Source organism: Rana temporaria, chromosome 2, assembly GCF_905171775.1.
Source record: "Rana temporaria chromosome 2, aRanTem1.1, whole genome shotgun sequence".
NCBI classification, from domain to species: Eukaryota; Metazoa; Chordata; class Amphibia; order Anura; family Ranidae; genus Rana; species Rana temporaria.
This window is the reverse complement of record NC_053490.1, coordinates 33,245,417-33,273,006: the sequence shown is the minus strand read 5'-3', so window position 1 is coordinate 33,273,006 and position 27,590 is coordinate 33,245,417. Positions and strand designations below refer to the sequence as shown.

At 44.0% G+C, this 27,590-nt stretch overlaps 1 protein-coding gene across 1 annotated transcript; it reads left to right on the top strand.

Moving 5' to 3' along the window:
* The first annotated feature begins 418 nt into the window (after nucleotides 1-418).
* On the top strand, nucleotides 419-26,100 carry LOC120928934 (kelch-like protein 35). Its single transcript, XM_040340039.1, has 7 exons — nucleotides 419-767; nucleotides 11,109-11,981; nucleotides 14,239-14,423; nucleotides 18,287-18,405; nucleotides 20,547-20,735; nucleotides 23,997-24,185; nucleotides 25,666-26,100. The coding sequence occupies exons 2-7, from the start codon at nucleotides 11,110-11,112 to the stop codon at nucleotides 25,852-25,854; spliced, it is 1,743 nt and encodes a 580-aa protein (XP_040195973.1). The 5' UTR covers nucleotides 419-767; nucleotide 11,109; the 3' UTR covers nucleotides 25,855-26,100.
* Nucleotides 26,101-27,590: the final 1,490 nt, after the last annotated feature.

Sequence of the window (27,590 nt, the reverse complement as noted above, 5' to 3'; positions counted from 1 at the left end):
GTGAATCTGGCCCAAAGCCACTAGTTTCTGAGTGTCTCTGTCGCCCCCCCCTTCCTCTGGCCACATGCGGTACTGCATACAATAGAAGTCACTGTGGAACGAATTATCTGAGTTTTCATTGACATCTATGGGGAAACTCGATTTGATATACGAGTGCTTTGGATTACAAGCATTCTTCTGGAACGAATTATGCTCGTAATCCAAGGTTCCACTGTGTGCGTGTGTATGTATGTATATGTATATATATATATATCATTTTATAAAAAAAAATTGCCCCCACAAAACCTGTACTTTAAAATCTAGTGTGCAAAAAATAGTGCAACCCATGTCATAATAATAATAAAAAAAACAGGAACTCTTACAATGGCAGTTTTTTTCGAAATATTTAAAGGCAGAAGCCACTTCCAGAAATCAGGGACAGCTGGCAGTAATGACAGCCTCCAGCACATTGAGAAATGATCTCCAGAGGTCTGTTTCATGTATAATCCAGTTTCTAAATCCCCCAGGAGAGGGACTGAAGCCCCCTTTGCCTTTGTCTGTACTGGACTCCTCCTCCTCCTCCTGCGGGGAGCTGGCACACAGCTGAGATTCAATAACACACTTTCCATTGACAAGGAGGAAACAGACAAGATTTTATTTGGTTTTCTGCCAACATATCTGCCCCCATTCCCTGCTGAATACAAATAGAGGAGAAGAGCGTCTCCAACTGACACTTGCTGACACAAGTTCCTGCAAGACACTGAGCCAGCCACTTCCCTTCCATCCAGGTAATGTGACAATGTGACAATGCCTTTGTTCTTGGAGATGCTGCTGTGTAGTGACCTAAGCTGGGTAATCATAGGAGCTTTATTGCATGTTCTTCGCCCGTTGCCTGCAGGGCTTGTGTTTGATATAATCTGTAGGATGAGCGTGCTGCATTAAATAGAAATACAAAGAGTTAAATATTTTACATTTCTATTTTTTTTGTGTATTTTTTTTATTTTATTTTATTTATTTTTATTTTATTTATTTTTTATTTTTTATTATGTTCAGGAATAAAACTACAGTAAAACCTTGGTTTGAGAGTAACTTGGTTTGAGAGCGTTTTGCAAGACAAGCAAAATGTTTTAATACATTTTGCCTTGGTATACAAGCGATGTCTTGATATAAGAGTAGCGTCATGTCACAACTGAGTATAAAAAAGAAGAGAGGAGCCTCTAAGGCCGCGTACACACGGGCGATCCATCCGATGAGAATGGTCCGACGGAACGTTTTCATTGGTTCACCGTTGCAGCAGACCGATGGACTGATGTGCGTACACACCATCAGTTCAAAAACCGATCGGGTCAGAACGCGGTGACGTAAAACACACGACGATGAAAAAAAACGAAGTTCGAAGCTTCCAAGCATGCGTCGACTTGATTCTGAGCATGCGCGGGTTTTGAACTGATGCTTTTGTGTGCTAACCATCGGTTTGGACAGATGGTCAGCCGTCCATCGGTTCGATTTTAAAGAAAGCTCTCTAATTTTGGTCCGAAGGACAACAGACCGATGGGCCGTACACACGGTCGGTTTAGACCGATGAAACTGGACTTCAGGCCGTTTTCATCGGTTTGGACCGACCGTGTGTACGCGGCCTAAGTGTCACAACTGAGTATAAAAGGGAAGAGAGGAGCCCCCAAGTGTAGTAATATGGTTACATTTAATGTAGCAACTTATTGCTACACTTAGAGGCGCCTCTCTTCTCTTTTATACCCTGTAAAAAAAATGCTTTGATATACAAGTGCTTTGGATTACAAGCATGTTTCTGGAATGAATTATGCTCGCAAACCAAGGTTTTACTGTAGTTAAAACATAATGGCCCAGATTCTCAAAGGGCTTACGAGGGCGCAACGCAATGTACGCCGTCGTAAGTCCTAATCTGGGCTGTCGTATCTATGCGACTGATTCTTAGAATCAGTTATGCATAGATATCCATTAGATCCGACAGGCTTGTAAGGATCTTAAATGCGATTTTTTTTTTTTGCCGCTAGGTGTCGCCTCCGTCGTTTTCCCCGGCGAGTATGCAAATTAGCAAAATACGCGAATTCCCGAACGTACGCGCGGTCGACGAAGTGAAGTTACGCCGTTTACCTTAGATTTGCACTGCGTAAAGTTGCCCCTGCTATATGAGGGGCAACCAATGTTAAGTATTGCCGTCGCTCCCGCGTCGAAATTTTAAAATTTACGTCGTTTGCGTAAGTCGTCCGTGAATGGGGCTGGACGCCATTTACGTTCACGTCGAAACCAATGACGTCCTTGCGACGTCATTTGGAGCAATGCACCCTGGGATATTTTCCGGACGGCGCATGCGCAGTACGTTCGGCGCGGGAACGTGCCTAATTTAAATGCTCCACACCCCCTACCCGGCTAATTTGAATTAGGCGGGCTTGCGCCGGGTGATTTACGCTACGCCGCCGCAACTTTACAGGCAAGTTCTTTGTGAATAAAGCACTTGCCTGTAAAACTTGCGGCGGCGTAACGTAAAGCAGATACGTTACGCCCGCACAGTTTTACGCCCATCTACGAGAATCTGGGCCACTATTTCTTATTAATATTACATGTGTCTAGGACTACATTACCAGTTAGTTGTAGCTGTCTTACATGCCTACCTGGCTCGTCTTAGGTGCTCTGCAGAAAAAAGAAGCCTGTTTATTATATATATATATATATATATATATATATATATATATATATATATATATATATATATATATAATATGTTTTATTAATATACACACCTTCTAAGGCAGAGGTGGGCAAACTACGGCCCGCGGGCCGTATACGGCCCGGCGGACCTTTTAATCCGGCCCCCGGGCGGATCGCTAGAAATCTGAATTTGAAGTCTGAATTTGCAGCCGAAAGAATTGCGGGTGTTAGCCGCACCTCTTTCCCGCCCCCCCGCTGGTGCAGCCGAAGAAACCCGTGGGTGTTAGCCGCGCCTCCTTTCCCACCCCCCCGCTGATTCAGCCGAAGAAGCCATTGGAGCTGGCCACGCTTCCTTTCCCGCCCCCCGCTGACGGCATTCCCAGCCGCCCGTCACCACGTGGAGTGAGTGTCCCCGAATTCAAAAAAGTCCCCCAATTCCCGCCAAGTAATGACCCGGTCCCGACTCCTCACCTCACACTGTGCACACTGCACAGGCTGCTGTAGGAGACCCGAGACGGCCGAGGACTGCAGGCAGCAAAACACTGACAGGACAGAGATTTCATCATCATCATCATCAGGTACTTGCTTGTGGGGATGCTGGCAGCAATTGATGGCACACTGGCAGCAATTGATGGCACACTGGTGGCACACTGACAGCAATTGATGGCACACTGGCAGCAATTGATGGCACACTGGTGGCACACTGGCAGCAATTGATGGCTCACTGGCAGCAATTGATGGCACACTGGCAGCAATTGATGGCACACTGGCAGCAATTGATGGCACACTGGTGGCACACTGGCAGCAATTGATGGCACACTGGCAGCAATTGATGGCACACTGGTGGCACACTGACAGCAATTGATGGCACACTGGTGGCACACTGGCAGCAATTGATGGCACACTGGCAGCAATTGATGGCACACTGGTGGCACACTGGCAGCAATTGATGGCACACTGGCAGCAATTGATGGCACACTGGTGGCACACTGGCAGCAATTGATGGCACACTGGCAGCAATTGATGGCACACTGGCAGCAATTGATGGCACACTGGTGGCACACTGGCAGCAATTGATGGCACACTGGCAGCAATTGATGGCACAATGGCAGCAATTGATGCCACACTGGCAGCAATTGATGGCACACTGGTGGCACACTGACAGCAATTGATGGCACACTGACAGTAATTGATGGCACACTGGCAGCAATTGATGGCACACTGGTTTATGTATGTCTTAGTGATTGATTAACATCACAACTTCATTGATTTGAAATGGATACCCTTATTTTTTGTATGATTTTTGCTTTTGCTCATCACTGCCACACACATGCAGCCATGCATTGCACGTGTGTGGCAGTAATGAGCAAAACTAAAAATCATACAAAAAAAAGCTATCAATGAAGTTGTGATGTGAATCAATCACTAAGACAATAAGACATACATAAACCATAATTTATGACACGGCATACATTGTCGTTTGGCAGGACTTTATGGGGACAATGTCTGCAGTCTCTGATCCTCTCTAGTATCATGTCTGCAGTCTCTGATCCTCTCTGGTATCATGTGCGCAGTCTCTGATCCTCTCTGGTATCATGTGCGCAGTCTCTGATCCTCTCTGGTATCATGTGCGCAGTCTCTATCCTCTCTGGTATCATGTGCGCAGTCTCTGATCCTCTCTGGTATCATGTCTGCAGTCTCTGATCCTCTCTGGTATCATGTCTGCAGTCTCTGATCCTCTCTGGTATCATGTCCGCAGTCTCTGATCCTCTCTGGTATCATGTGCGCAGTCTCTGATCCTCTCTGGTATCATGTCCGCAGTCTCTGATCCTCTCTGGAAATTTTCACTAATATGAGTCACAAATAGTGAAAAATTTTCATTGTTTTGGGAAATTTTGTTTAAAAAATTTTTTTTTTTTCTTGTAAGGCAACCTCACTTTTTCATTGTTTAACTATAACAAGTACTTGTACCAGTTGTCCAACAATGATATTTACTGCTTTTTATAAAGAAATACAATTGATTTTATGCAGTATTGAGTTTAGCCTTTTGGCCCGGCCCTCCAAAATATTTTTAGTTTCTCATGTGGCCCCATCGAAAAAATAATTGCCCACCCCTGTTCTAAGGAGTCAGAAACATAACATATCTCCTTCTCCCTTCTTCTCCTTGTCTGCTTTGTTCAGATGAGGCTTTACAGAATTTCAGTCAGAGAGAGAGAGAGTCTGAAGGCAAACAGCTTTAGATGTGTATTTAGGACCACAAAGCAATACGATGACAGAATGGGTGCCCCCTGTATTAAAATTGATTTTTTCAAAATAATTGTTTAATAAGATTAGAAAAAACATCAATGTGACCACGTGAAGATCTTGGACATACCAATTATGGCCAAAAAGGTTTCATCCAAATGCTTTAAGGGTGGATTTATGCCCAGGTCGCCCTTTTCCTCCCATCTCACTGTGCTTCCTATATGTGACAAAATCACTGGGAAATGGGAGTCCTGTTCTGTATCCCAGGGTCTTCAGGGACCCCTCCAAAAATCAACCCTGCAATCTGTAAACATGTAATTAATAAATATATAACTTTATTATGTATGTTACACAATGTAGCGCTCGAATTGCACCGCAAAGACATCGCATGTGATGTGCAAAGGAATGAGGTGCGATTCCTGTGCGTATCACATGCAGTGTTTTGCACGCACCAGGGTGAACCTAGGCTCAGTTGGCCAGATTCACAGAATAGATACAACGGCGTATTTCCTGATACTCCGTCGTATCTCTTGTCCTATCTATGCGGCTGATTCATCGAATCAGTTACGCATAGATAGCCCTAAGATCCGACAGGTGTAATTGACTTACACCGTCGGATCTTAGGATGCAATACTTCGGCTGCCGCTGGGGGGATTTTGCGTCGTATTCCAGCGTCGGGTATGCAAATGAGTATTTACGGCGATCCACGAAGGTTTTCGCGTTCGTTACGTCGTCGCTAGTAATTTTTTCCCGTCGCAAAGTTACACCTGCTTTAACATGGCTTAACTTTAGTCGAGCCATGTTAAAGTATGGCCGTCGTTCCCGGGTCGAATTTCAATTTGCTTTTGTTTTGGCGTAAGATGTCCGGGAATACGAATGGACGCTACGCACGTCGCCGTTCTAAAAAATGACGTCACATCGCGCAAAGCACGGCAGGCATTTCTAAACTGAGCATGCGCAGTACGTCCGGCGCGGGAGCGCGCCTAATTTAAATGGTACACGCCCCATTTGAATTGGGCGGGCTTGCGCCGGACGTGTTTACGATACACCGCCGCAAGTTTACAGGTAAGTGCTTTGTGGATCAGGCACTTACACTGAAAACTTGCGGCGGTGTAACGTAAACGGGTTACGTTGCGCCACCGCAATTGTACGAGAATCTGGCCCAGTAAACCTAAAGCAATCCTTATCAACTCCTTCTTCCCCTTTTCCCCTCCGCTGTCTTTTAATTTAAAAATAAAATAAAAATTATGTTCAAATGGAAAATGTTTTTATTCTATTTTTTTTTATCATAATCTTTTATGTGTGTATTAAACAAAAATTACACACGATTAAAAAAAAATACATTGATTTTAATTTCAAAATAAAATAATATTGCCATGCTTTTGTACCACAAAGTAAATTTTAGCTTTATTAGAAGTGGGACACATCAGAGAACACAATCGTTTTTATTTTTATTACAGTAACATTAGAACTGGTCAGGTTGAAAAAAATTAAATAAAATAAAAAAAAAAACATATTTTTTTAGAATGTAAAAAAAAAAAAAAAAATTGGGCAGGACATTATTGAAAACAAAACCGTCGCTTGCCATGTGTTGTACCAGAAACATGATGGTAGCATCATTATAAACTGGAAATATTATCATTGGCATCAAAGTGACATTGCCCTGCCCTAAGGCACAGTGACATCATCTCTTTAACACAAAGTCTGCTAATGGCAGTTATTGATTGGCTGTATCGTGACTCCGAATTTTCAAAGCTATTAGCTTGGATTAAATCTCTCCCTAATAATTCATTGTATTTAGATAACATCACAGATTTTTGTTGCTGGTTTGAACTGGCAGATCATTCTGTAACACATCTTAAATACAGATGCAGCGTAGCATTCTACAAAGATTGCAGAATTCTTTAACAGTTGATTTATTGAAGGATTCAACACGCATGGACACTCCCCTTGCTGAAAGCAATTGTCCTCTGTCAGCATTTCTGTCCTGATCAGCACCAGGTTTTATTATTGCACATAATTCACATACATTATATATAGAAACAGTGGCGGCTGGTGCTCCAAATTTTTGGGGGGCGCAAACAAAAAAAACAAAAAAAAAAACAATTGCAGCCTCACTGTGCCCATCATACACAGCTACTGTGCCCATCAATTGCAGTCACTTTGCCCATCAAAGGCAGCCACTGTGCCCATCATACACAGCTACTGTGCCCATCAATTGCAGCCACTGTGCCATGCCATCAATTGTCGCCACTGTGCCATGCCATCAAACGCAGCCACTGTGCTATCAATTGTCACCACTGTGCCCATCAATTGTCACCACTGTGCCCATCAATTGTTGTCACCACTGTGCCATGCCAAATACAGCCACTGTGCCATGCCATCAAACTTTACCACTGTGCCCATCAATTGTTGTCACCACTGTGCCCATCAATTGTTGTCACCACTGTGCCATGCCAAATACAGCCACTGTGCCATGCCATCAAACTTTACCACTGTGCCCATCAATTGTTGTCACCACTGTGCCCATCAATTGTTGTCACCACTGTGCCCATCAATTGTTGTCGCCATTGTGCCCATGAATTGTTGTCACCACTGTGCCCATCAATTGTTGTCACCACTGTGCCCATGAATTGTTGTCACCATTGTGCCCATTAATTGTTGTCACCATTGTGCCCATGAATTGTTGTCACCATTGTGCCCATGAATTGTTGTCACCACTGTGCCCATCAATTGTTGTCACCATTGTGCCCATGAATTGTTGTCACCACTGTGCCCATCAATTGCTGTCACCACTGTGCCCATCAATTGTACTCGCCACTGTGCCCATCAATTGTACTCGCCACTGTGCCCTGTTAAATTCTGCCACTGTGCCCTGTAAAATGCCCCCTCCCCATTTCAGCCCGGCACTTACCTTTTTGGGGTCAGCCATCCTGCTTCCACCGTCCCTCGATGTCTTCTCCCGCCCTCGATGACGCTTCAGCCAATCAGGTTACCAGAACCGGTGAACCTGATTGGCTGAGACGCCTGTCAGTCTTATACAAGGAGCACATCCCTAGTGCGTTCCTTGTATAAGCTTCCGGGACCCAAGGGCTGTACTCGGAAAAGCCTATCAGAGCCGTTGGCTCTGATAGGCACTTCCGTACAGCCAACCAGCTGCCGTTATTCAGATGGCCGGACATGAGCGCCGACGATCTGAATAGAACAGCACGGCATGAATCTATGTTATTAGACTCAGTGGCGGTGAGAGCCATAGGGGGCGGTGCTCCAGCGCCCTCTATGGGCGAACCGCCACTGTATAGAAAACAATGGTATGCATCTGTCTACATATTATTCGTATGGTCTTATATGTTGACTGAATTTTTGTCGTGACCCAGCATTAACTGTTACTTGTCAAAATTAATAAAAAAAATTGTTAAAGTGCTTGTCACCAATGAAACAAAAATATTTAAATCAATACAAAAATCAGTGTATGCAAAAACAATCCATGCCTGTAATAGCTGCTGCCAAACACATTAACTACTTCAGCCCCAGAGGATTTGTCTGCCAAATGACCGGGCCACTTTTTTGCGATTAGGCACTGGGTCGCTTTAACTGAAAATTGCGTAGTCGTTCGATGTTGCTTCCAAACAAAAATTCTTTTTTTCCCACACGTAGAGCTTTCTTTGGTGGTAATTGATCACTTCTGCGGCTTTTTTTTTTGCGCTATAAACAAAAATAGCAATATTTTTTCCTATAATAAATATTCCCCAAAAATATATATATAAAAAACAATTTTTCCCTCAGTTTAGGCCGATATGTATTCTTCTACATATTTTTTGTAAAATACCACTAAGGGGCTAGGAAAGGGTCAAGTGTGTCCTAGGGAGTGATTCTAACTGTGTGGGCTTACTGTGACACGACTGTGATCACTGCTCCCGATGAGAGGGAGCAGATGATCAGTGTCCTGTCACTAGGCAGAACAAGGAGTTGCCTTGTTTACACTGGCCTCTCCCTGTTCTGCAGCTCCGTGACCTGATCGCGGGACACCGGCAGACATGGAGTCCGCAGGTCCCGTGGGCACGGTCAAGGAGCTTGCGGCAATGGCGCGCGCCCACACAGCGTAAAATTAAAAGGGACGTACCTGTACACCAATTTGCCTGTCCGCGCTATTCTGCTGACGTAAAAGTGCATGCGCTGGTCAGCAAGTGGTTAATGTGTTCCCAAATCACAATATTAGGTCCCATAAAATGTCTACTGTATTTTTCGCTCCTTAAGATGCACCTGACTATAAAACGCACCTAGGTTTTAGAAGTGGAAAGCAAGAAAAAAAATATTCTGAACCAAATAGTGTACTGAAATATTTACCAGCGCCCATAAAATACAGCCTGATCAGTGCCCATGAAATGCAACCTTACCAGTGCCAATGAAATGAAGCTTTACCAGTGCCAATAAATGCATTATTACCAGTGCCCATGAAATGCAGCCTGAAAAGTGCCAATAAATGCATTATTACCAGTGCCCATGAAATGCAGCCTTACTACACAGAGCTCTGTCACGGATTTGAATATTCCGGCGCCCACTGTAACAAAGTCCCGCCCCCTGTGATACACGTCACACTGATTCATGCTAACCATTTTATTTAGTGACAGAGGCTTTAAATGGGGTTCAGAGAGCTTTAAAAAAAGCGTGTAAACGAGCCCTGTGAGTTAATTCATCTACTCAAAAATCCTAAAATTTGTCTAACTTTATTCTTTAACCACTTTAGATCCACGCTATAGCCGAAAGATGGCTACAGTGCGAGCCCAAATTGCCGGGAGGGCGTCCCTGGTTGTCCTCCCGTTGCTCGAGCAGCCTTCGCGCCCCCTGCAGCAGCGCGCGCTCCGTGATCAGCAAATCAATGAGACTTGGCTGATCAGAGATTGGAGTAAGTTGTCGATCCTGACCCCGTATCACGTGATCAGCTGTCAGCCAATGACAGCTGATCATGTGATGTAAACAGAGCTGATCACTGGCGACTGTCAGAGGGACATCAGTCCTGATGAAGGAGAGGTGCCACCTGCATAACGGTGCTGCCTACCAGTGAACACCAGCACCACAGGTTTTAGTGACATGTGTAGTTCCTATTATCTGATGTATTATTGATTGTTCATTCCTTTTTTCCATTTTTTCACTGGTTTTCACATTCCTCTCTTAAGAGGTAATCCCCACTTTATGGTTTGGCAGCTGTAGCCCATCTGATAGGATCACTTTTTGGGTGTTTTTTTGCTGCTGTAGCCCATCAGATGACCGCACGGCTCACTGAATGCTAGGTTTTTTGCATTCATTTATTGATTTTGTTTTTTGTCTACACTGTAGCGCTGATCACTTTTTTTCATATTCTATTCATGGTATTTGTGCACCTTTAGATTAAGCAGCTTCAGTTACTTTAACCCTTTCTCACGTATTTTACGTTCCAACACTCGCAGTAGCGCAATAGACTTTTCCCTCATATAGCACCACCTATCAGTGCCCACAGTGCCACCCATCAGTGCCCACAGTTCCACCCACAATGCCACCCATCAGTGACCACAGTGCCACCCATCAGAGCCCACAGTGCCACCCATCAGAGCCCACAGTGTCACCTATTAGTGTCACCTACCAGTGCCACCTATCAGTGCCCATAAGTGCCTCCCATCAGTGGCCATCAGTGCTGCCTTATCTGTGCTCATCGGTGCTGCCTTATCTGTGCCTATCAGTGCCACTTTATCTGTGCCTATCAGTGCCCACCAGTGCCACCTCATCAGCGCATATCAATGAAGGAGAAAAATTACCTGTTTGCTAGATTTTTTAACAAACTATGAAACATGCTTTTTTTTTCCAAAAATATTCCATGTTTTTTTTGTTTGTTTAGCAAAAAATAAAAACCCCAGCAGGGATTAAGTACCACCAAAAGAAAGCTCTATTTGTGTGAAAAAATGATAAAAAGTTCATTAGGGTACAACGTTCTATGACCGCGCAATTGTCATTCAGAGTGCGTCCGCGCTGAAAGCCGAAAATTTGTCTGGGCGGGAGGGGGGTTTATGTGCCCAGTAAGGAAGTGGTTAATAAATATAACTACATTTAAACTTACTGTAAAAAAATAATAAGTTAATTTTTGTTAAAGTTACGTAAAATTGAAAATGATCAAATAAAGGTCCATTTATTTTCTAGATTCATTGTGATTTGTTGTTTTATAGGATGAAAACAGAACTGAGCTATAGGACCAAGTGTCTTCAAAGTCCCATAAGAGAAATGATAACACATGGAGATTCTAGTCCCTGTGTTGGCTCATGCTACGCTATGGAAATTCTAGACAGTTTAAACATCTCGAGGAAGAATGGGTTGTTCACCGATCTAACGCTACAAGTAGAAGGTCAGCAGTTCCCCTGCCACCGAGTCATCCTTTCTACCAAAAGTGCCTATTTTAAGGCCATGTTCACCAGCAACCTCAAAGAAAGTCACCTTGGCATGGTCAGCCTTCCCGAAGTTTCGGCGCCGTGCATGGCTCTAGTTTTGGACTTCATGTACGAAGGAAGAATTACAATTCAAGAAGAAAATGTTCAGGAGATCCTCTGGATGTCAGACTTCCTTGACATGGGCAGTTTACAAAAGCTCTGTGTAAAGTTCCTTGAATGCCAACTTGACCCTTTGAACTGTGTAGGGATAAAGAAGATTGCAGACACGTTATCCATTCCTTCTTTGTCTGATAAAACCAAGAAGATGATGTTAGAAAGGTTTACAGAAGTTTCCATGCAGGAGGAATTCTTGGACTTAAGCAAAGAGGAACTCATCGAGTACCTATCCAGCGATGATTTGGTGGTGCCCAAAGAGGAGGTGGTCTTTGAAGCCGTCTTGAGATGGGTCAAGAAAAATAAAAAAGGGGAAAAGGTACCAAAGGATCTTTTAGAACATGTGAGATTGCCCCTGCTGGACCCTGCTTATTTTCTGGAGAAGGTGAAAATGGACAAAATTATCCAAGATTCTCCGGAGTGTTTCCCTTTATTTTATGAAGCTCAGATGTACCTAATTCTTGGTAACACTGGCAATTCAATTAGGATGAGGCCAAGAAGGTAATAATATATTGTTTACTTGTTTTAGCTATAGGTTATGTCATTAGTAGGGGTAAACGGAGTGGCAGGCGCAGCACTATGAAGTGCCTTTATGCGCTGTGGCATTAGAAGAATTTAGATTTCTCTGATCTTTTAGTCCAAACAAGACTATCTGTTACTCTATAATTCCTCTAATCCCGTTCTATGGAAGCAGTAGGTTTAACCACTTAAGACCCGGACCTTTAGGCAGGTAAAGGACCCGGACAGTTTTTGCGATTCGGCACTGCGTCGCTTTAACTGACAATTGCGCGGTCGTGCGAAGTGGCTCCCAAACAAAATTGGCGTCCTTTTTTTCCCACAAATAGAGCTTTCTTTTGGTGGTATTTGATCACCTCTGTGGTTTTTATTTTTTGCGCTATAAACAAAAATAGAGCGACAATTTTGAAAAAAATTCAATATTTTTTACTTTTTGCTATAATAAATATCCCCCAAAAATATATAAAACATTTTTTTTCCCCTCAGTTTAGGCCGATACGTATTATTCTACATATTTTTGGTAAAAAAAATCGCAATAAGCGTTTATCGATTGGTTTGCACAAAATTTATACCGTTTACAAAATAGGGGATAGTTTTATTGCATTTTTTTACTACTAATGGCGGCGATCAGCGTTTTTTTTTTTTTTTTGGGACTGCCACAGTCATTGCAATGCATTGTTTACTGTGAAAATGACAATTGCAGTTTGGGAGTTAACCACTAGGGGGCGCTGAAGGGGTTAAGTGTGCCCTTATCTATGTTTCTAACTGTAGGGGGGCGGGGCTGGACGTGTGACGTCATTGATCGTGTTTCCCTATAACAGGGAACACACGATCAATGACAGCGCCACAGTGATGAACGGGGAAGCTGTGTTTACACACAGCTCTCCCCATTCTTCAGCTCCGGGGACCGATCGCGGGACTCCAGCGGCAATCGGGTCCGCGGGTCCTACGGCCGCGGTCACGGAGCTTGGTACCGGGTTGTGGGCGCGCGCACGAGAAGAACGGCTGGGCACTTAAAGAGGACGTACCTGTACGTGCTTGTGCCCAGCCGTGCCATTCTGCCGACGTATATCTGCAGGAGGTGGTCCTTAAGTGGTTAAAGAGCACACCAAACTCTTAAGATAACTTCTTTATTAAAGGATCACTAAAGGAAAAAATTTTTTTAGCTAAATAGCTTCCTTTACCTTACTGCAGTACTGGTTTCATGTCCTCATTGTTCGTTTTTGCTTTGAAGTAGCTGTAATTCTGCTGTGATCTCCACACTTCCTGCTTGTCTGGCTCCTTATGAAAAATCTCATGGGAGCTTCTCACTGTGGTCCAAGCTGTGTGTCTAAAACTCCTCAGAACCAATCAGATTCATTTTAAAAACAAAACACTGCCCTGGATTTGTTTGTTTTTGTTCTGTGGGTCTCTTTACTTCACAGAAACGTGAAACCAGTTTAAAACCGAAAGTGAAACTAGAGGCACATTATATGATTGAATTTAATCTATTTTTAATAATTTTTAAAAGGAATCAGTTAACTTTTATGTCTCTATACCCTGTAAACAGTCATTTCAGCAAAAAATTTTTTTTCCTTTAGTGACCCTTTAACTTCAGCTTTTCTTTATATATAACACTGACAATTTTGCAGCAGGCAGTTCATGTACAAACATGTGTTGCATAAAGTATAACAAATGGCGGTTCAACTGTTCAATCTTGTCATTCTATATAAAATGGTAGATATATTTCTTTCTTCAGTATCTGTACTCTCACTTTAAGTTATTTAAACACTTTATGATCTCTCTGAGGCTTAATCAATAGTTTTACTCGCTCTGTGTTTCTGTTTGCAGTTTGCTTGAACTATAAGAAAACACATAACTAGTTGGTATACAGTTCTAATCACACTATTAACAATAGAAACATATATAACTTTATTAAATACCTATTTTGGCCACTTGCTTCCATAAAACAGAACTCTGACTGGTGTGTGTCTGCTCAATGATGGGGCACTATTCCTCTCACTGACACCAATAACGGGGCATTATTCCTCCTACTAACACTTTCTACTCAAACTGGCTACACTCCAGTCCCTCTACAGTTTAGAGGATAGTAAACTGGCCCCTTGTTTAGAAAGTTTGGAGACCCCTGATTTTAAACTGTGAAGTTTGCTGCAGAAATTTCTCTACGCAATTGGTGAAAAGGTTACTTTAAAAGTTGTTTGTGATGACATCTGAGTGTCATTTCTGAACTATATCTTTACAGATTTATGGATTTGTCTGAAATGATTGTTGTGATTGGTGGCTGTGACAAGAAAGGGGCCTTAAAGTTACCGCACATTGACAGCTATGACCAGAAGACGGGACAGTGGACGGGGCTCTCTGGACTCCCAGGATACATCAAATCAGAGATGGCCACCTGCGTGTTGAAGAATAATATTTATATCTCAGGTATGAATAAACACATATGGGCACTTGTTGGTTATTTAATGGCTCTTTGTACAGTGGAGTCATAGGCGTGCGTACAGGGTGTGCCAGGTGTGCCTGGGCACACCCTAATCACCCTGTGTGGTGCAGATTGCATTGAAATATACTGCGTTAAACGTGCACTAACGCACAGAAAAATACAACATTAAACGGCACATAACACACCAAAATATACAGTGATAAACGTGCAGTAATGCACAGAAATATACTGCGTTAAATGTACAGTAACACACTGGAATATAGTGCGTTAAACATGCAGTAATGCACAGAAATATACTTCATTAAATGTACAGTAACACACTGGAATATAGTGCGTTAAACATGCAGTAATGCACAGAAATATACTTCATTAAACGTACAGTAACACACTGGAATATAGTGCGTTAAACATGCAGCAATGCACAGAAATATACTGCGTTAAACGTGCAGTAATGCACAAAAATAGACCCCTGATATTTCACCAAAGCTCCCGAATGGGGCTCCTAAAATAAAATTAATATATAATAAAAATAAAAAACTACTAACACCATCCACTGCCCTACTGACACATCAATCTCTGCCCTACTGACACTATCCACCGCTCTGCTGACACCATCAGTATACTGTATACACACATGCAAATATGTTTGAGCTTTGGGGTGCACACCCTAATGCAATAGGCTGCGCACACCTATGAGTGGAGTACTGAACCTTCAGAAGAACGTATCTGTAATTCACAGAGGTCAGAAAATATCTTCACAAAGTATCCCAAACAGTCCACAGCTGGAGTTAAAGAGGAACTGCAGTCTGCTCACATAATTTGTTATAAAAACATCTTTGCCATTCTGAAGCTTCCCTCCAACCACTTTGCATATTATTTTATATATACTGTGATTCTGTACTTGCCAAATATGCTGCAGAAATCTCCCTCCACTGAGTCTGGCTGCATCCATTTTAACTGTGGGCAGCTGAAGCTACTTCCTGGATTTACACAGACACACACCTCCATCTCTGTAGCTCTCATTGGCCCTCTTATGACTCACCCCCTCCCTTCCTGGCAAACTCTCACAAGAGAGAGCTGTGCATGAAGTCATAAGCCTAGGCTTTTTACCAGAAAAGAAACAGGAAGTGGGCTGTATAAGGAATTTACTGGCAGAAAAAAAAAAAATACTTAGGGCCAGATTCACCAAAGAGATACGAGGGCGTATCAGTATCTCCTGATACTCCGTCGTATCTCTGTTTCTATCTATGCGGCTGATTCATAGAATCAGTTACACATAGATATCCATAAGATCCGACAGGTGTAATTGTTTTACACTGCCGGATCTTAGGATGCAGTACCGCGGCCGCCGCTGGGGGGAGTTTGCGTCGTAAACCAGCGTGGGGTATGCAAATTAGGAGTTACGGCGATTCCCGACGGATTTTCGCGTTCGCTACGTCGCCGCTAGTCTAGTTTCCCGTCGCAAAGTTAGTATTTTTTTTTGGTGCCTTAACTTTACTCAGCAATCGAATTGCTGTATAAAGTATGGCCGTCGTTCCCGCGTCGAAATTTAAAATTTAACGTCGTTTGCGATTTGCCATTCGAAAAAATTCTGTCACGGCGCGCAAGGCACGATGGGAATTGCGAAACGGAGCATGCGCAGTAGGTCCGGCGTGGGAGCGAGCCTAATTTAAATGGCACACGCCCATTTGAATTGGCCCGCCTTGCGCCGAAGGCCGCCAGCGTAGTTTTCATCGCAAGTGCTTTGTGAATCAGGCACTTGCGATGAAAACTTGCGGCGGTGTAACGTATCTACGATACGTTACGCCGCCGCTCACCTACGTGAATCTGGCCCTTACTATCCAAACAACAGGGGCAGAAGATTTAATAGATGGACAAATGAAAAAATAACTGAAGCTCTGCTTTAAGTTTGACTTTGTTTCTTGCTCTTTTGAAATCAATTTAAACCTTAAAGTGGATGTAAAGCCACTCTCATCCTTTCTAAACTACTGCCATAGTGCTGATCTATACGGATATAGATGCCTCCTGCATGTATCCTTACCTGTCAAATGTCTCCCCTCTGTCTGTTATAAGAACTGAAAAACTGCAGATTCTGTGGGTGGGTCTGTTGGCTGGAGCTCGGTATGTGAAGTCGTGATGTCAGTAGACTCCGCGCCCACCTCTACACTCCCCTTGTCAACATGCATTTTCTCCTGTGTATTCCTTACACTAAATTCTGCTATGATCACTAGCATCCAGTCAAAATCCAGAAAAGTAACCATATGACTTCAGAAAAGGAGTGGGGGTGGGAATTAAAAAATAATGCCTGTCTCCAGGCTAGTGCATGAGATATGTAAATAACCTATCGCTCACAGCAAGGGGGCGGAACGGACTAAGGTTTTTCTCTGTAGGTCCGTTTTATTTAACTGAACAACAAAAGAGGATTGCTCAGAGGTGGATGAACTCTGTGTGGCAAGACTAGGCACAGATGATAGGAAATCTTATACTCTACATTGTGACATCAAAAAAATAAATAAAACATTTTCGGGTTTACATCCACTTTAATGTCCTTCTAGGACTATCCTGTCCTCAGGTTGACAATGTTACTGTGCGTTTTCCATGCAGAACAAATAGCATTGGAAGTGAAGGAATAAAAGATCTACTTGCAGGATTACAGGCAGGACTGAGAAAAAAAGAACTGCTGTGCTACTTTCAGATTGAATCATATGTGTCATTATTTAATTTGTAGTTATTTTGTAGTTACATTTGTAGGAAGCTTGTGGGTACAGTCATGGTAATGCATTCTGTAATTTAGTCACTAGGTGGCACTGTTATGATTTTCATTGGAAGGTAGTATTTTTTTTATTTATTTTTTTATGCCTTTTTTTTTTTTTAACTGAAACAGCTCTCATATTAGACATATTGGGGTAGATTCAGATAGAAGATACGACGGCGTATCTCCAGATACGCCGTCGTATCTCTGAGTCCGGCCGGTCGTATCCATGCGACTGATTCATAGAATCAGTTACACATAGATTTCCCTAAGATCCGACCGGCGTAAGTGTTTTACACCGTCGTATCTTAGTTGCATATTTACGCTGGCCGCTAGGTGGCGCTTCCATAGATTTACGCGAGGAATATGCAAATGAGCTAGATACGCCGATTCAGAAACGTACGTCCGGCCGGCGCATTTTTTTACGTCGTTTACGTTAGGCTTTTTTCGGCGTATAGTTACCCCTGCTACATGAGGCGTATCCTATGTTAAGTATGGCCGTCGTTCCCGCGTCGAGTTTTGAAAATTTTACATCGTTTGCGTAAGTCGTTCGCGAATAGGGCTGGAGGTAATTTACGTTCACGTCGAAAACAATGACTATTTGCGGCGGAATTTCGTGCATGCGCACTGGGATTTTTTCACGAACGGCGCATGCGCCGTTCGTAAAAAGCGCGAGGAGGCCCTCATCCAATTCGCATAGGTGTAAACCCAGCCTAAATGTAGCAAAGGCAGAGTTGTCGGCTCACCTCCCCCTTGTGTTACAGGCATGAGGACAGGGGAGGTGTTATGTAGTCCTGCAGAGGAGAACAAAGGCAGTGCTGACAACACTGGCTGGGATCACATTGTAGCAGCGGCAGCATTGTCAGTTCAAACAGGACATTATGAGCTCATTGAATATCTGGCAAACCAGCATGATTTTTTATAATTAGTTTTGTTTTCTTCTTCTTTTTTTTTTTTTAAGTGATAAACACAAGGAAATGTGCCTGTACTGCAGAGGTATCTGAAATAATTGTTTGAAAACGTGTCTGGACTACTACAGGCAAAAAATGAACCATTGGTTTTAATGCTTGTCGTTTTTTTTATGTTAAATTCCAGGTGGTCATATAGACAGCCGGCATGTTTGGATGCTCAATGTCCACATCAACAGTTGGGTTAAAGTCGCCTCTCTGAACACAGGGAGATGGAGGCACGGAATGGTGACACTAAAGGGACAGGTGAGTGTGGGAGGGTAACTACAAACAATGGACCAATAAATCTTCAGGGTTCTGTGGAATATCTGCAGATTTAGGGCCAGATTCTCAGTGGAGATACAACGGCGTATCTCCAGATACGCCGTCGTATCTCTGCGTTGCGCCGTCGTATCTATGCGCCTGATTCTTAGAATCAGTTACGCATAGATATCTGTTAGATCCGACAGGCGTAAGTCTCTTACGCCGTCGGATCGTAACTGCATATTTACGCTGGCCCGCTAGGTGGCGCTTCCGTCGAATTCCGCGGCGAGTATGCAAACTAGCTAGATACGCAAATTCCCGAACGTACGCCTGGCCGACGCAGTAAAGTTACGCCGTTTACGTTAGGCTTTTCCCCCCTGCTATATGGTGGCGTAAGTGCGGCGTACCAATGTTAAGTATGGCCGTCGTTCCCACGTCGAAATTTGAAAAAGTTACGTTGTTTGCGTAAGTCGTCCGTGAATGGGCCTAGACGTCATTTACGTTCATGTCGAAACCAATGACGTCCTTGCGGCGTACACTGCAATGCACACTGGGAAATTCCACGGACGGCACATGCGCCGTTCGGGAAAAACGTCAATCACGTCGGGTCACAGTACATTTCCATAAAACACGCCCCCCCCTGATCCAAATTTGAATTAGGCGGGCTAACCCTGGCCGATTTACGCTACGCCGCCGCAACTTACGGAGCAAGTGTTTTGAGAATACAGTACTTGCCAGTCTAAGTTGCGGAGGCGTAACGTAAATCGGATATGTTACGCCGCCGCAAAGATAGGCGGTTCTATGTGAATCTAGCCCATAGTGTGGACCAGTGCTGGCCTCTAATGCCCTGTACGCACGAGCGGAATTTCCGTCGGGAAAAAGTTGGAAGTTCAATGCGTTAAATTGTTTTTCCCATCGGAATCCCATACAGTCTAACTGCTCTCTATCTAAGTCCGTCGGAAATTCCGACGGAAAAAGTCGGAATATTCGATTAAAAGCTCCCATTGGACTTTTTCCAGTGGAAATTCCGACCGTGTGCACGCGGCATTACAGAACTTGTTCTGATTCCTCCAAAGCATCTTCTTGGAAAAGAAAATTCAGAAGGAAAAGTCACAGTTTGTATGTACAGTATATTTATATATATATACTGTATATTTAACCACTTTGCGCCCAAGGTACGTCATATGACGTCCTGGACTTTCAGTGGGGATATCTGAATGATGGGTGCAGCTACAGGCATCATTCAGATATCCATCTTTTCAGCCAGCGATTCTGTGCACCATAAGAATGATCATAGCGGCAGTTCCACCATTTGATCGTTCTTATAGGCGACGGGAGGGGACACCCCCCTCCCACCGCCATCTGGTGCTTCTCCGGGCTCTCCTGTGCCATTGGGGACCCGGAGAAACGATCTGCCGGCGCCGGATGGGAAGCATAGAGATGACTGGTGACCAGGGCGCGACGTTATGACCGTTGGAGGCTTGGGCGCGACGTTATGACGTCGCACCCGGAAGTAAACAAAGCCGCAATCTCATGTCGGCATGAGATCAGTGAATTTTTTTTTTCACGATCTCATTCTTTCCAGCCTGGAGGAGAGATGTGGGGTCTTATTGACCCCGCATCTCTCCATAAAGAGTACCTGTCACAAACCATTCCTATTACAAGGAATGTTTACATTCCTTGTAATAGGAATAAAAGTGATCAGAAAAAAAAGTGTAAAAATAAAAAAAATTAAGTAAAATAAAAAAATAAATAATAATAAAAATGTTTTAAAACGCCACTGTAGCTCGCACTCAGAAGCGAACACAAACGTAAGTCCTGTCCACATATGTAAACGCCGTTCAAACCACACATGTGAGGTATCGCCGCGTATGTTAGAGCGCCAGCAAGAATTCTAGCACTAGACCTCCTCTGTAACTCTAAACTGGTAACCTGTATAAAATAATTAAAAAATAAGCGTCGCCTATGGATATTTTTAAGTACTGACGTTTTTTTATCACCCCCCCCCCAACCACCCACCAGGAATATGACATGAAGGGTAGAGGATAATAGTCAGTGAATCCCTGTGAGTCTATAAAAAATATAAATGTAAAATAAGTTATATAAAATTGTATAATATAAAGTGCCTCTCTTCTTCTCCATAGATCTACGCAGTTGGTGGCTTTGATGGTCAGAGTAGGTTGACCACAGTGGAACGATACAACTCTTCCACCAATGCCTGGACTACTGCCACTCCCATGTTGGAAGCTGTGAGCTCTGCAGGGGTGGTCACTTGTATGAACAAGCTCTATGTCATTGGTGGAGCAGTAGATGATCATCAGAGCATAGACAAGGTAATCCACAGTTCTGATATTCAAATAGATTGTGTAATGAAGTCAGTTACGTTTGAATGTTTATTGCAAGGTTTCTCAACCAGGGTTCCATAGATCCCAATAGTTCCTCCAGAGTTTACTAGGGGTCCTTTGTGTAATGAGCATTTGTTACCTCTCACATAAGTTCCCACTGACACCACTAATCTTTTTAGATATCTGTAAAAGGGTAATTCTTCCCAATGACCATTGTGGTTTTGTATACTTTTTTATTTATTTAGTATGGTGAGGGCTGAAAAAAGTAGATATACCTGCATATTTTTTTTTTTTTTGTCAATATTTTTTATGAATGTTTAGTATTTGCATTTTCAGCTAGCAAATGGAGCTCCTGGCATGTCTGTCACGCTGATGAGCTGTTTCCGAGCTCAATAGCTAAAAATAAAATTAACAAACATGGAAACATAGAAGATTGATGGTAAAAAGATCAAGTGGTCAGTCTGGCCTTCCCCCTTTTTTATTTATTTTCCTTAATACATTTATATTTGAGTCAGTCCATTGATTCCTTCCCCCTCCATTGGTTCCTCCCCCCTCTTTTGGTACAGGTCCATCTGTTTGAATCAGACATAAGTCAGCTCAGGCCTAGAAGTATAGACGAGTGACAGACAGCTCATTACTAGAAGCCTAGATAGCTTGGTCAATAATACAATGTTACAGAAGATTGGGGAAGGCGCTACATTCTAAGTACTAGAAATCTAGCACTAGCAAGTGTGTAATCCAGAAATTATAGCATCTCTAGACCAGCCATTTTCAAGTTCAACCAGTGTTCAATGGAACCTTAGAGTTCCTACAAAATTTGCTAGGGGTCCTTGAGCTCTGGCTGGTTGATCTCTTATTTGATGGTGGCCAGTGCCGGATTTATTATGCCCCGTACACACGATCGGGCTTTTGCCTGGCCAAACTCAAATTGGAATTCCGATGGAATTCCATTGGAGTAAAATAGAACATGTTCTCTATCTAAACTCCGATGGAATTCATCGGATTTTCTATGGAATTACTCCAATGGGGCATACAGTGAGACAGACTTTTTCCATCAGAAATTCCGATCGTGTGTACGGCTTTAGGGGCAAAAGGAGCAATTGAGCATGATGACCACTAGTTGATTGGGAGAAAGGTTGTTCAGCAAATTGGCACTGAAAAATAATTATCTGAGAACCAAGATGACCCATTAAAGCAGAGTTCCACCCATTTTTGAGAGGTGGTCTTAAACTAAAGACCAACTCTCAACATCTCATTTTTGGATATAATTTTTTTCTCTTTTTCTTCCTTACCTTTTTGGAAGTACCGAGTGTACTTCCGATCCAGCCAGGCCGCGGCCCTTAACGTCTTCTTCTGCGGCGGACCTGTGTGTCCCCCAGAAGACAAGCTGGGCATTCACAAAGCGATGTGCGACAGGAAACAGGCAGTGAAGTCGCAAGGCTCCACTGCCGGTTTCCCTTAGTTGGAATGGCAGCACTGCCACCTGATCCGATGGGCGGATCGGCCTTGGGGGGGGGGGGGCGACATCGCAAGCTCCCTGGACAGGTAAGTGTCCATATTAAAAGTCACCAGCTACCGATTTAAAGACTAAAGCCTCGTACACACGACCGAGGAACTCGACGGGCGAACACACATCGTTTTCCTCGTCAAGTTCCTTGTTAGGCTGTCGAGGAACTCGACAAGGCAAGATTCTCTATTCCCGTCGAGGAAATAGAGAACTTGCTCTCTTTTTGGCTCGTCGAGTTTCTCAACAGTTTCCTCGACGAAAATGTACACACAACCGGTTTCCTCTGCAAAAAAATATCTCCCAGCAAGTTTCTTGCTGGTTTTTGCTGAGAAACTCGGTCGTGTGTACGAGGCCTAAGTGCTCTGTGCCTACTGGCAGTTGAGAGCAGTGTCCTCAAGATGAGTTAGGCAGCCCATAGTTTATGCAGTTTGTTTTCTTTCCATTATCAGTGCAAGGAAATCACTTGATTCCCACATCAACACAATCAGGGTTGATGGGGGGAATGCCTGCCACAGCGTTATTGTGTCCTCCCAGGTCGGGGAAGGAAGGGGAGGAGGGTCTGCGGGGAGCCTTCCCAGCTGGTAGAACACAATGATTACTGCTAGTGGTTGTATCCAAGTTGATCCATCAACAACTACCTGCCACTCACAGCGCCAAAGCCGCAAACCCAAAAGACACGCCAAGGGGGAAATGTCAGCTCCCTTAAAAGTGACCAGGATCAGATGCCGACGCCTCGTTCTAAGGTAAGTATTTCATAATGAGCTAGTGTATGCCGTATACTACCATATGCTAGTATACTAGCTCATTATGCTTTTGCCTTACACCCCCTCCCCCCCCCAGGTCTAAATCTGATGGTGCCTACATATTGTAGTGTCGGGGCCAATGCCAATCTGCAGAGCCAGCTGTGGGACACAAATAATCTGTTTAGCTATCTGTAAGAATGGAATTTTGATCACTACTGACATTCTTCCTACTGACCACCAATGTAAGAAGCATTTTACCCAATGAACTCCAATACATTGGTTTTAAAAGTGTTTCCCAAGACCTAGAAATGATTTCAAGGGTTCCTTTCGGGATTAAATTGGTTGCGAAAATTTACCAAGTTTTTTTAGTTTTCAACAGAGTATGGAAGTATTAGACCATCTGCCATGTTTTTTTGCTGTCTGTATCCCAACTGAGGAGATCACTCCGCTTTATCTTTATTGTCAATGTGATAAAAAGTGAGGGGAAATCAACATTTTTTAGAGTTATCCCTAGAACAAAAGGTAAGGAGCAATGTGTCAATGGGAACATTTGCCTAATGCCTTGTACACACGGTCAGACTTTTGACCATGCAAAAGTCCGCATTGAGTCTGTCAGAAGTTCGACGTAGAGATAGAGAACAGGTTCTCTATCTAAGGTCCGTCGGACTTCCGACAAAAAAAGTCTGATTGAGGCTACACACGGACTTTCCGTGTGTACGAGGCATAAGAGTGGAATTCCTTTAACTTTGGGAGATCTCCTCTAACTTATTGCATCTCTGGGACAGGAAGTGAAGGGAAGTTTCCCCATCAATACATAAACAGTGAAAAAAAATAATGGGTGTTTTAACCTCTCCATACTACCAAAACGAACCCAAACAAATGCGTCTTTACAAATTAAGAGATATTACTTTAGCATGTCCTCTCTATTTCCCTCCATCTTGCATTTTGAATGAAAATTGTAATCCTTCAGCATTATGATGAAAGTTGTATGTCTTCCAGGTTCAGTGTTATGATCCTGTGGAGGATAAATGGACCTATAAGTCTCCAGCCCCATTCTACAAGGACTGTATCAGTGCGGTTGAGCTAGATGGGACGATTTATGTTGGCGGCGGGTTAATGAGCACCATCTTCAAATACCAGCCGGAGTCAGATGTGTGGAGCGAGGCGGCTGCATTACCTGGTGTACTGGTGAGAACTCTACTTAAATGTCCATAAATCACACAGCTCAAAAAAACAGCACAATACAAGACAGAAGCCGCAACACTGGACCTAGAAATGTATATTAAAAAGTGTGAGAGGGGTGCCGCAAAAAAGGGACAGTTTGTCCTAAACCAGCATCGTGTGCCACCATGGTGCAGGCCGGCCACCTGCCCCATAACAACCAATGAAGATCTAGCGCCAGGATGCATGGTGTCCTGCCCGCACCATGGTAAATCATGATGCCGATGCCTCCAGCATTTAGGAGAGGACAGAGTGCACCTTTATCCAGACCTGCTCCACTTCCTGCCTTCTTCTATACTGCTGGAGTGAGGAAGGGATTCTGATGGGATGGGGGGATTCTGTGATGGGGGACTCCAATGTATAGGGTGGGCCCTGATGTATAGGGCAGCATCTGATGGAAATGGTGTGGCTTCTGATGAGAGGTTTTTATGATGGGACTCTGATGTGATGGGAAAACCTCTGACGTAAAGGGGGGGACCTCTGATGTGATGGGGTAACCTCTTCTGTCCCAGGAGACTGAGTGCATTTGGCTGCCTGTGACAGGAGCCCACACTGTACGGGAAGCATTGGTTCTGCTTTCTAGTGCAGCCACATGCTTCCTCTAGCGCCGGTGTTCTGTCGAGACGTGCCCTGCTATCGAATAGTGCCAGGGTGAAACTGTGCATGCGCAGCACGGCGTTGAGTTGAAGATCAGCTGTTGCCTCGCGTGGTCGCAGCACGTCCATGTAGGAGAGGGGTGGATATTTACAAGAAGGGGGCAGATTTTTAAATGATGGGCAGTGGTGGGGGCGGAATTTATATCAATGGCCAAACAATGCTGGAATAGAAACCTTTATCTAAAATAGAAAAAGCCACCCTTCAATTGATTAAAGACGGCGCACAAGTGAATATAATGAATAGCAGATAAAAATGTATTCTCCACCATTGATATAAATTCTGCCCCCACCACTGGCCATCACTTAAAAATCCGACCCCTTCATGTAAATATCCGCCCCTCTCCTACATGAATGTGCCTCGGCCACGCGAGACAACAGCTGATCGCCAAATCGGCTGTGCTGAAGTTCCGTTCTCTGCATGCGCAGTTCCGGCCAGGCATTTTTCGATAGGGGGCATTTCTCAACAGAACACCAGCTCCTTTCACAATGATGATTCGGGATGGCTGGTCAGGAACCTGCAATCTAGACTTGCCAATGCTCCATCTCAGAACAGGAGGTGGCGAGCCACATCTGGTGGTTGGGCACCCCTGGTCTAGATGATGCTGAATGTCCTCCAGCCAGAAAATGATTGGCTCTCTCTGACTTGTTGCAGCTTTGTAAGAAGCTCACTGTGTGCAGTGAAATCAGAGTAAGCCATTTCAGTACAGGAGAGGAGCCGGTCCAACCGTGCAAGACTGAATGTTGGGGTTCAGCTGTAATAAAACTGAAATGATGTCTTTCTTGTTCTGCAGGAAAGCTGTGGGGTGACGGTCTGCGGAGGGAAGATCTATATTATGGGCGGCAGAGATGAGAACGGCGAAGGGACAGAGAAAACTTTTGTATACGATCCAAGGACAAATATGGTTTCCGAGGGGCAGCCACTGCTACGCAGCATCAGTCACCACGGATGTGTCACAGTTCTGCAGAGACAGAGCACATGACTGAACTGACCAATCACAGGAGAGGATTCAAAAAAGAGTCGGCACAAACAGAGGTCAAGAGGGACAGTCACCACTGGAGCTCTCCTGTTATCTTTGTTATATATGGACCAAGAAATGGACATTGTGGACACCGGACTGGGCATGGTGTAGTCATATAGATTCAGAGTCATTATCCACTTAAGCCCCGGACCAATATGCTGGCTAAAGACCCAAGGTGTTTTTACAGTTCGGGACTGCGTCGCTTTAACAGACAATTGCGCGGTCGTGCGACGTGGCTCCCAAACAAAATTGGCGTCCTTTTTTCCCCACAAATAGAGCTTTCTTTTGGTGGTATTTGATCACATCTGCGGGTTTTAGTTTTTGCGCTATAAACTAAAATAGAGCGACAATTTTGAAAAAAATGCAATATTTTTTACTTTTTGCTATAATAAATATCCCCCAAAAACATATATAATTTTTTTTTCCCCTCAGTTTAGTCCGATACGTATTCTTCTACCTATTTTTGGTAAAAAAAATCGCAATAATCGTTTATCGGTTGATTTGCGCAAAATTTATAGCGTTTACAATATAGGGGATAGTTTTATTGCATTTTTATTTTTTATTTTTTTTTACTACTAATGGCGGCGATCAGCGATTTTTTTCATGACTGCGACATTATGGCGGACACTTCGGACAATTTTGACACATTTTTGGGACCATTGTCATTTTCACAGCAAAAAATGCATTTAAATTGCATTCTTTATTGTGAAAATGACAGTTGCAGTTTGGGAGTTAACCACAGGGGGCGCTGTAGGAGTTAGGCTTCACTTTGTGAGTGTTTACAACTGTAGGGGGGTGTGGCTGTAGGTGTGACATCATCGATCGTGTCTCCCCTATAAAGGGGATGACGCGATCGATACGCCGCCACAGTGAAGCACGGGGAAGCCATGTTTACACACGGCTCTCCCCGTTCTTCAGCTTCGGGGACCGATCGCCGCACTCGAGCGGCGATCGGGTCCGCGGGACCCGCGGTCCCGGAGCTTCGGACCGGGTCGCGGGTGCGCGCCGCGGGCGCGCGCCCGCGACCCACGGCTGGGTACAAGTACAGGACGTATATATACGTGCTTGTGCCCAGCCGTGCCATTCTGCCGACGTATATGTGCAGGAGGCGGTCCTTAAGTGGTTAAACATCAAGGAAAGAAATCAAGGAAAGAAACATGACAATGTAATGGGGACCTTTATGACTTGTAATGCATTCTATTGCTACCCGGATAATGGTGTACATAGGTAACTTGATCCCATGGGGTAGATTCACATAGACTTACGACGGGCGTATCAGCAGATACGCCGTCGTAAGTCTGAATCTCCGCCGTCGCAACTTTAAGCGTATGCTCAAACTGAGATACGCTTAAATGTTGCTAAGATACGACCGGCGTAAGTCTCCTACGCCGTCATATCTTAACTGCATATTTACGCTGGCCGCTAGGGGCGTGTACGCTGATTTACGCCTAGAATATGTAAATCAGCTAGATACGCTAGATAAAGTTATTCCACTAAATACATGGAGCAGCCAATGTTAAGTATGGCCGTCGTTCCCGCGTTGAAATTTGTAAATTTTACATCGTTTGCGTAACTCGTCCGTGAATGGGGCTGGCCGTAATTTACGTTCACGTCGAAAGCATGACGATTTGCCGACGTCATTTGGAGCATGCGCCCTGGGATAGGTCCACGGACGGCGCATGCGCCGTTCATTAAAA

Excerpts from the sequence above, each read along its gene's own strand:
- LOC120928934 (XM_040340039.1), top strand. The coding sequence starts at position 11,110 with ATGAAAACAGAACTGAGCTATAGGACCAAGTGTCTTCAAAGTCCCATA. Across the intron at positions 18,406-20,546 it reads TGGTGACACTAAAGGGACAG|ATCTACGCAGTTGGTGGCTT; the intron begins GTGAGTGTGGGA and ends TCTTCTCCATAG. Across the intron at positions 24,186-25,665 it reads CTGCATTACCTGGTGTACTG|GAAAGCTGTGGGGTGACGGT; the intron begins GTGAGAACTCTA and ends CTTGTTCTGCAG.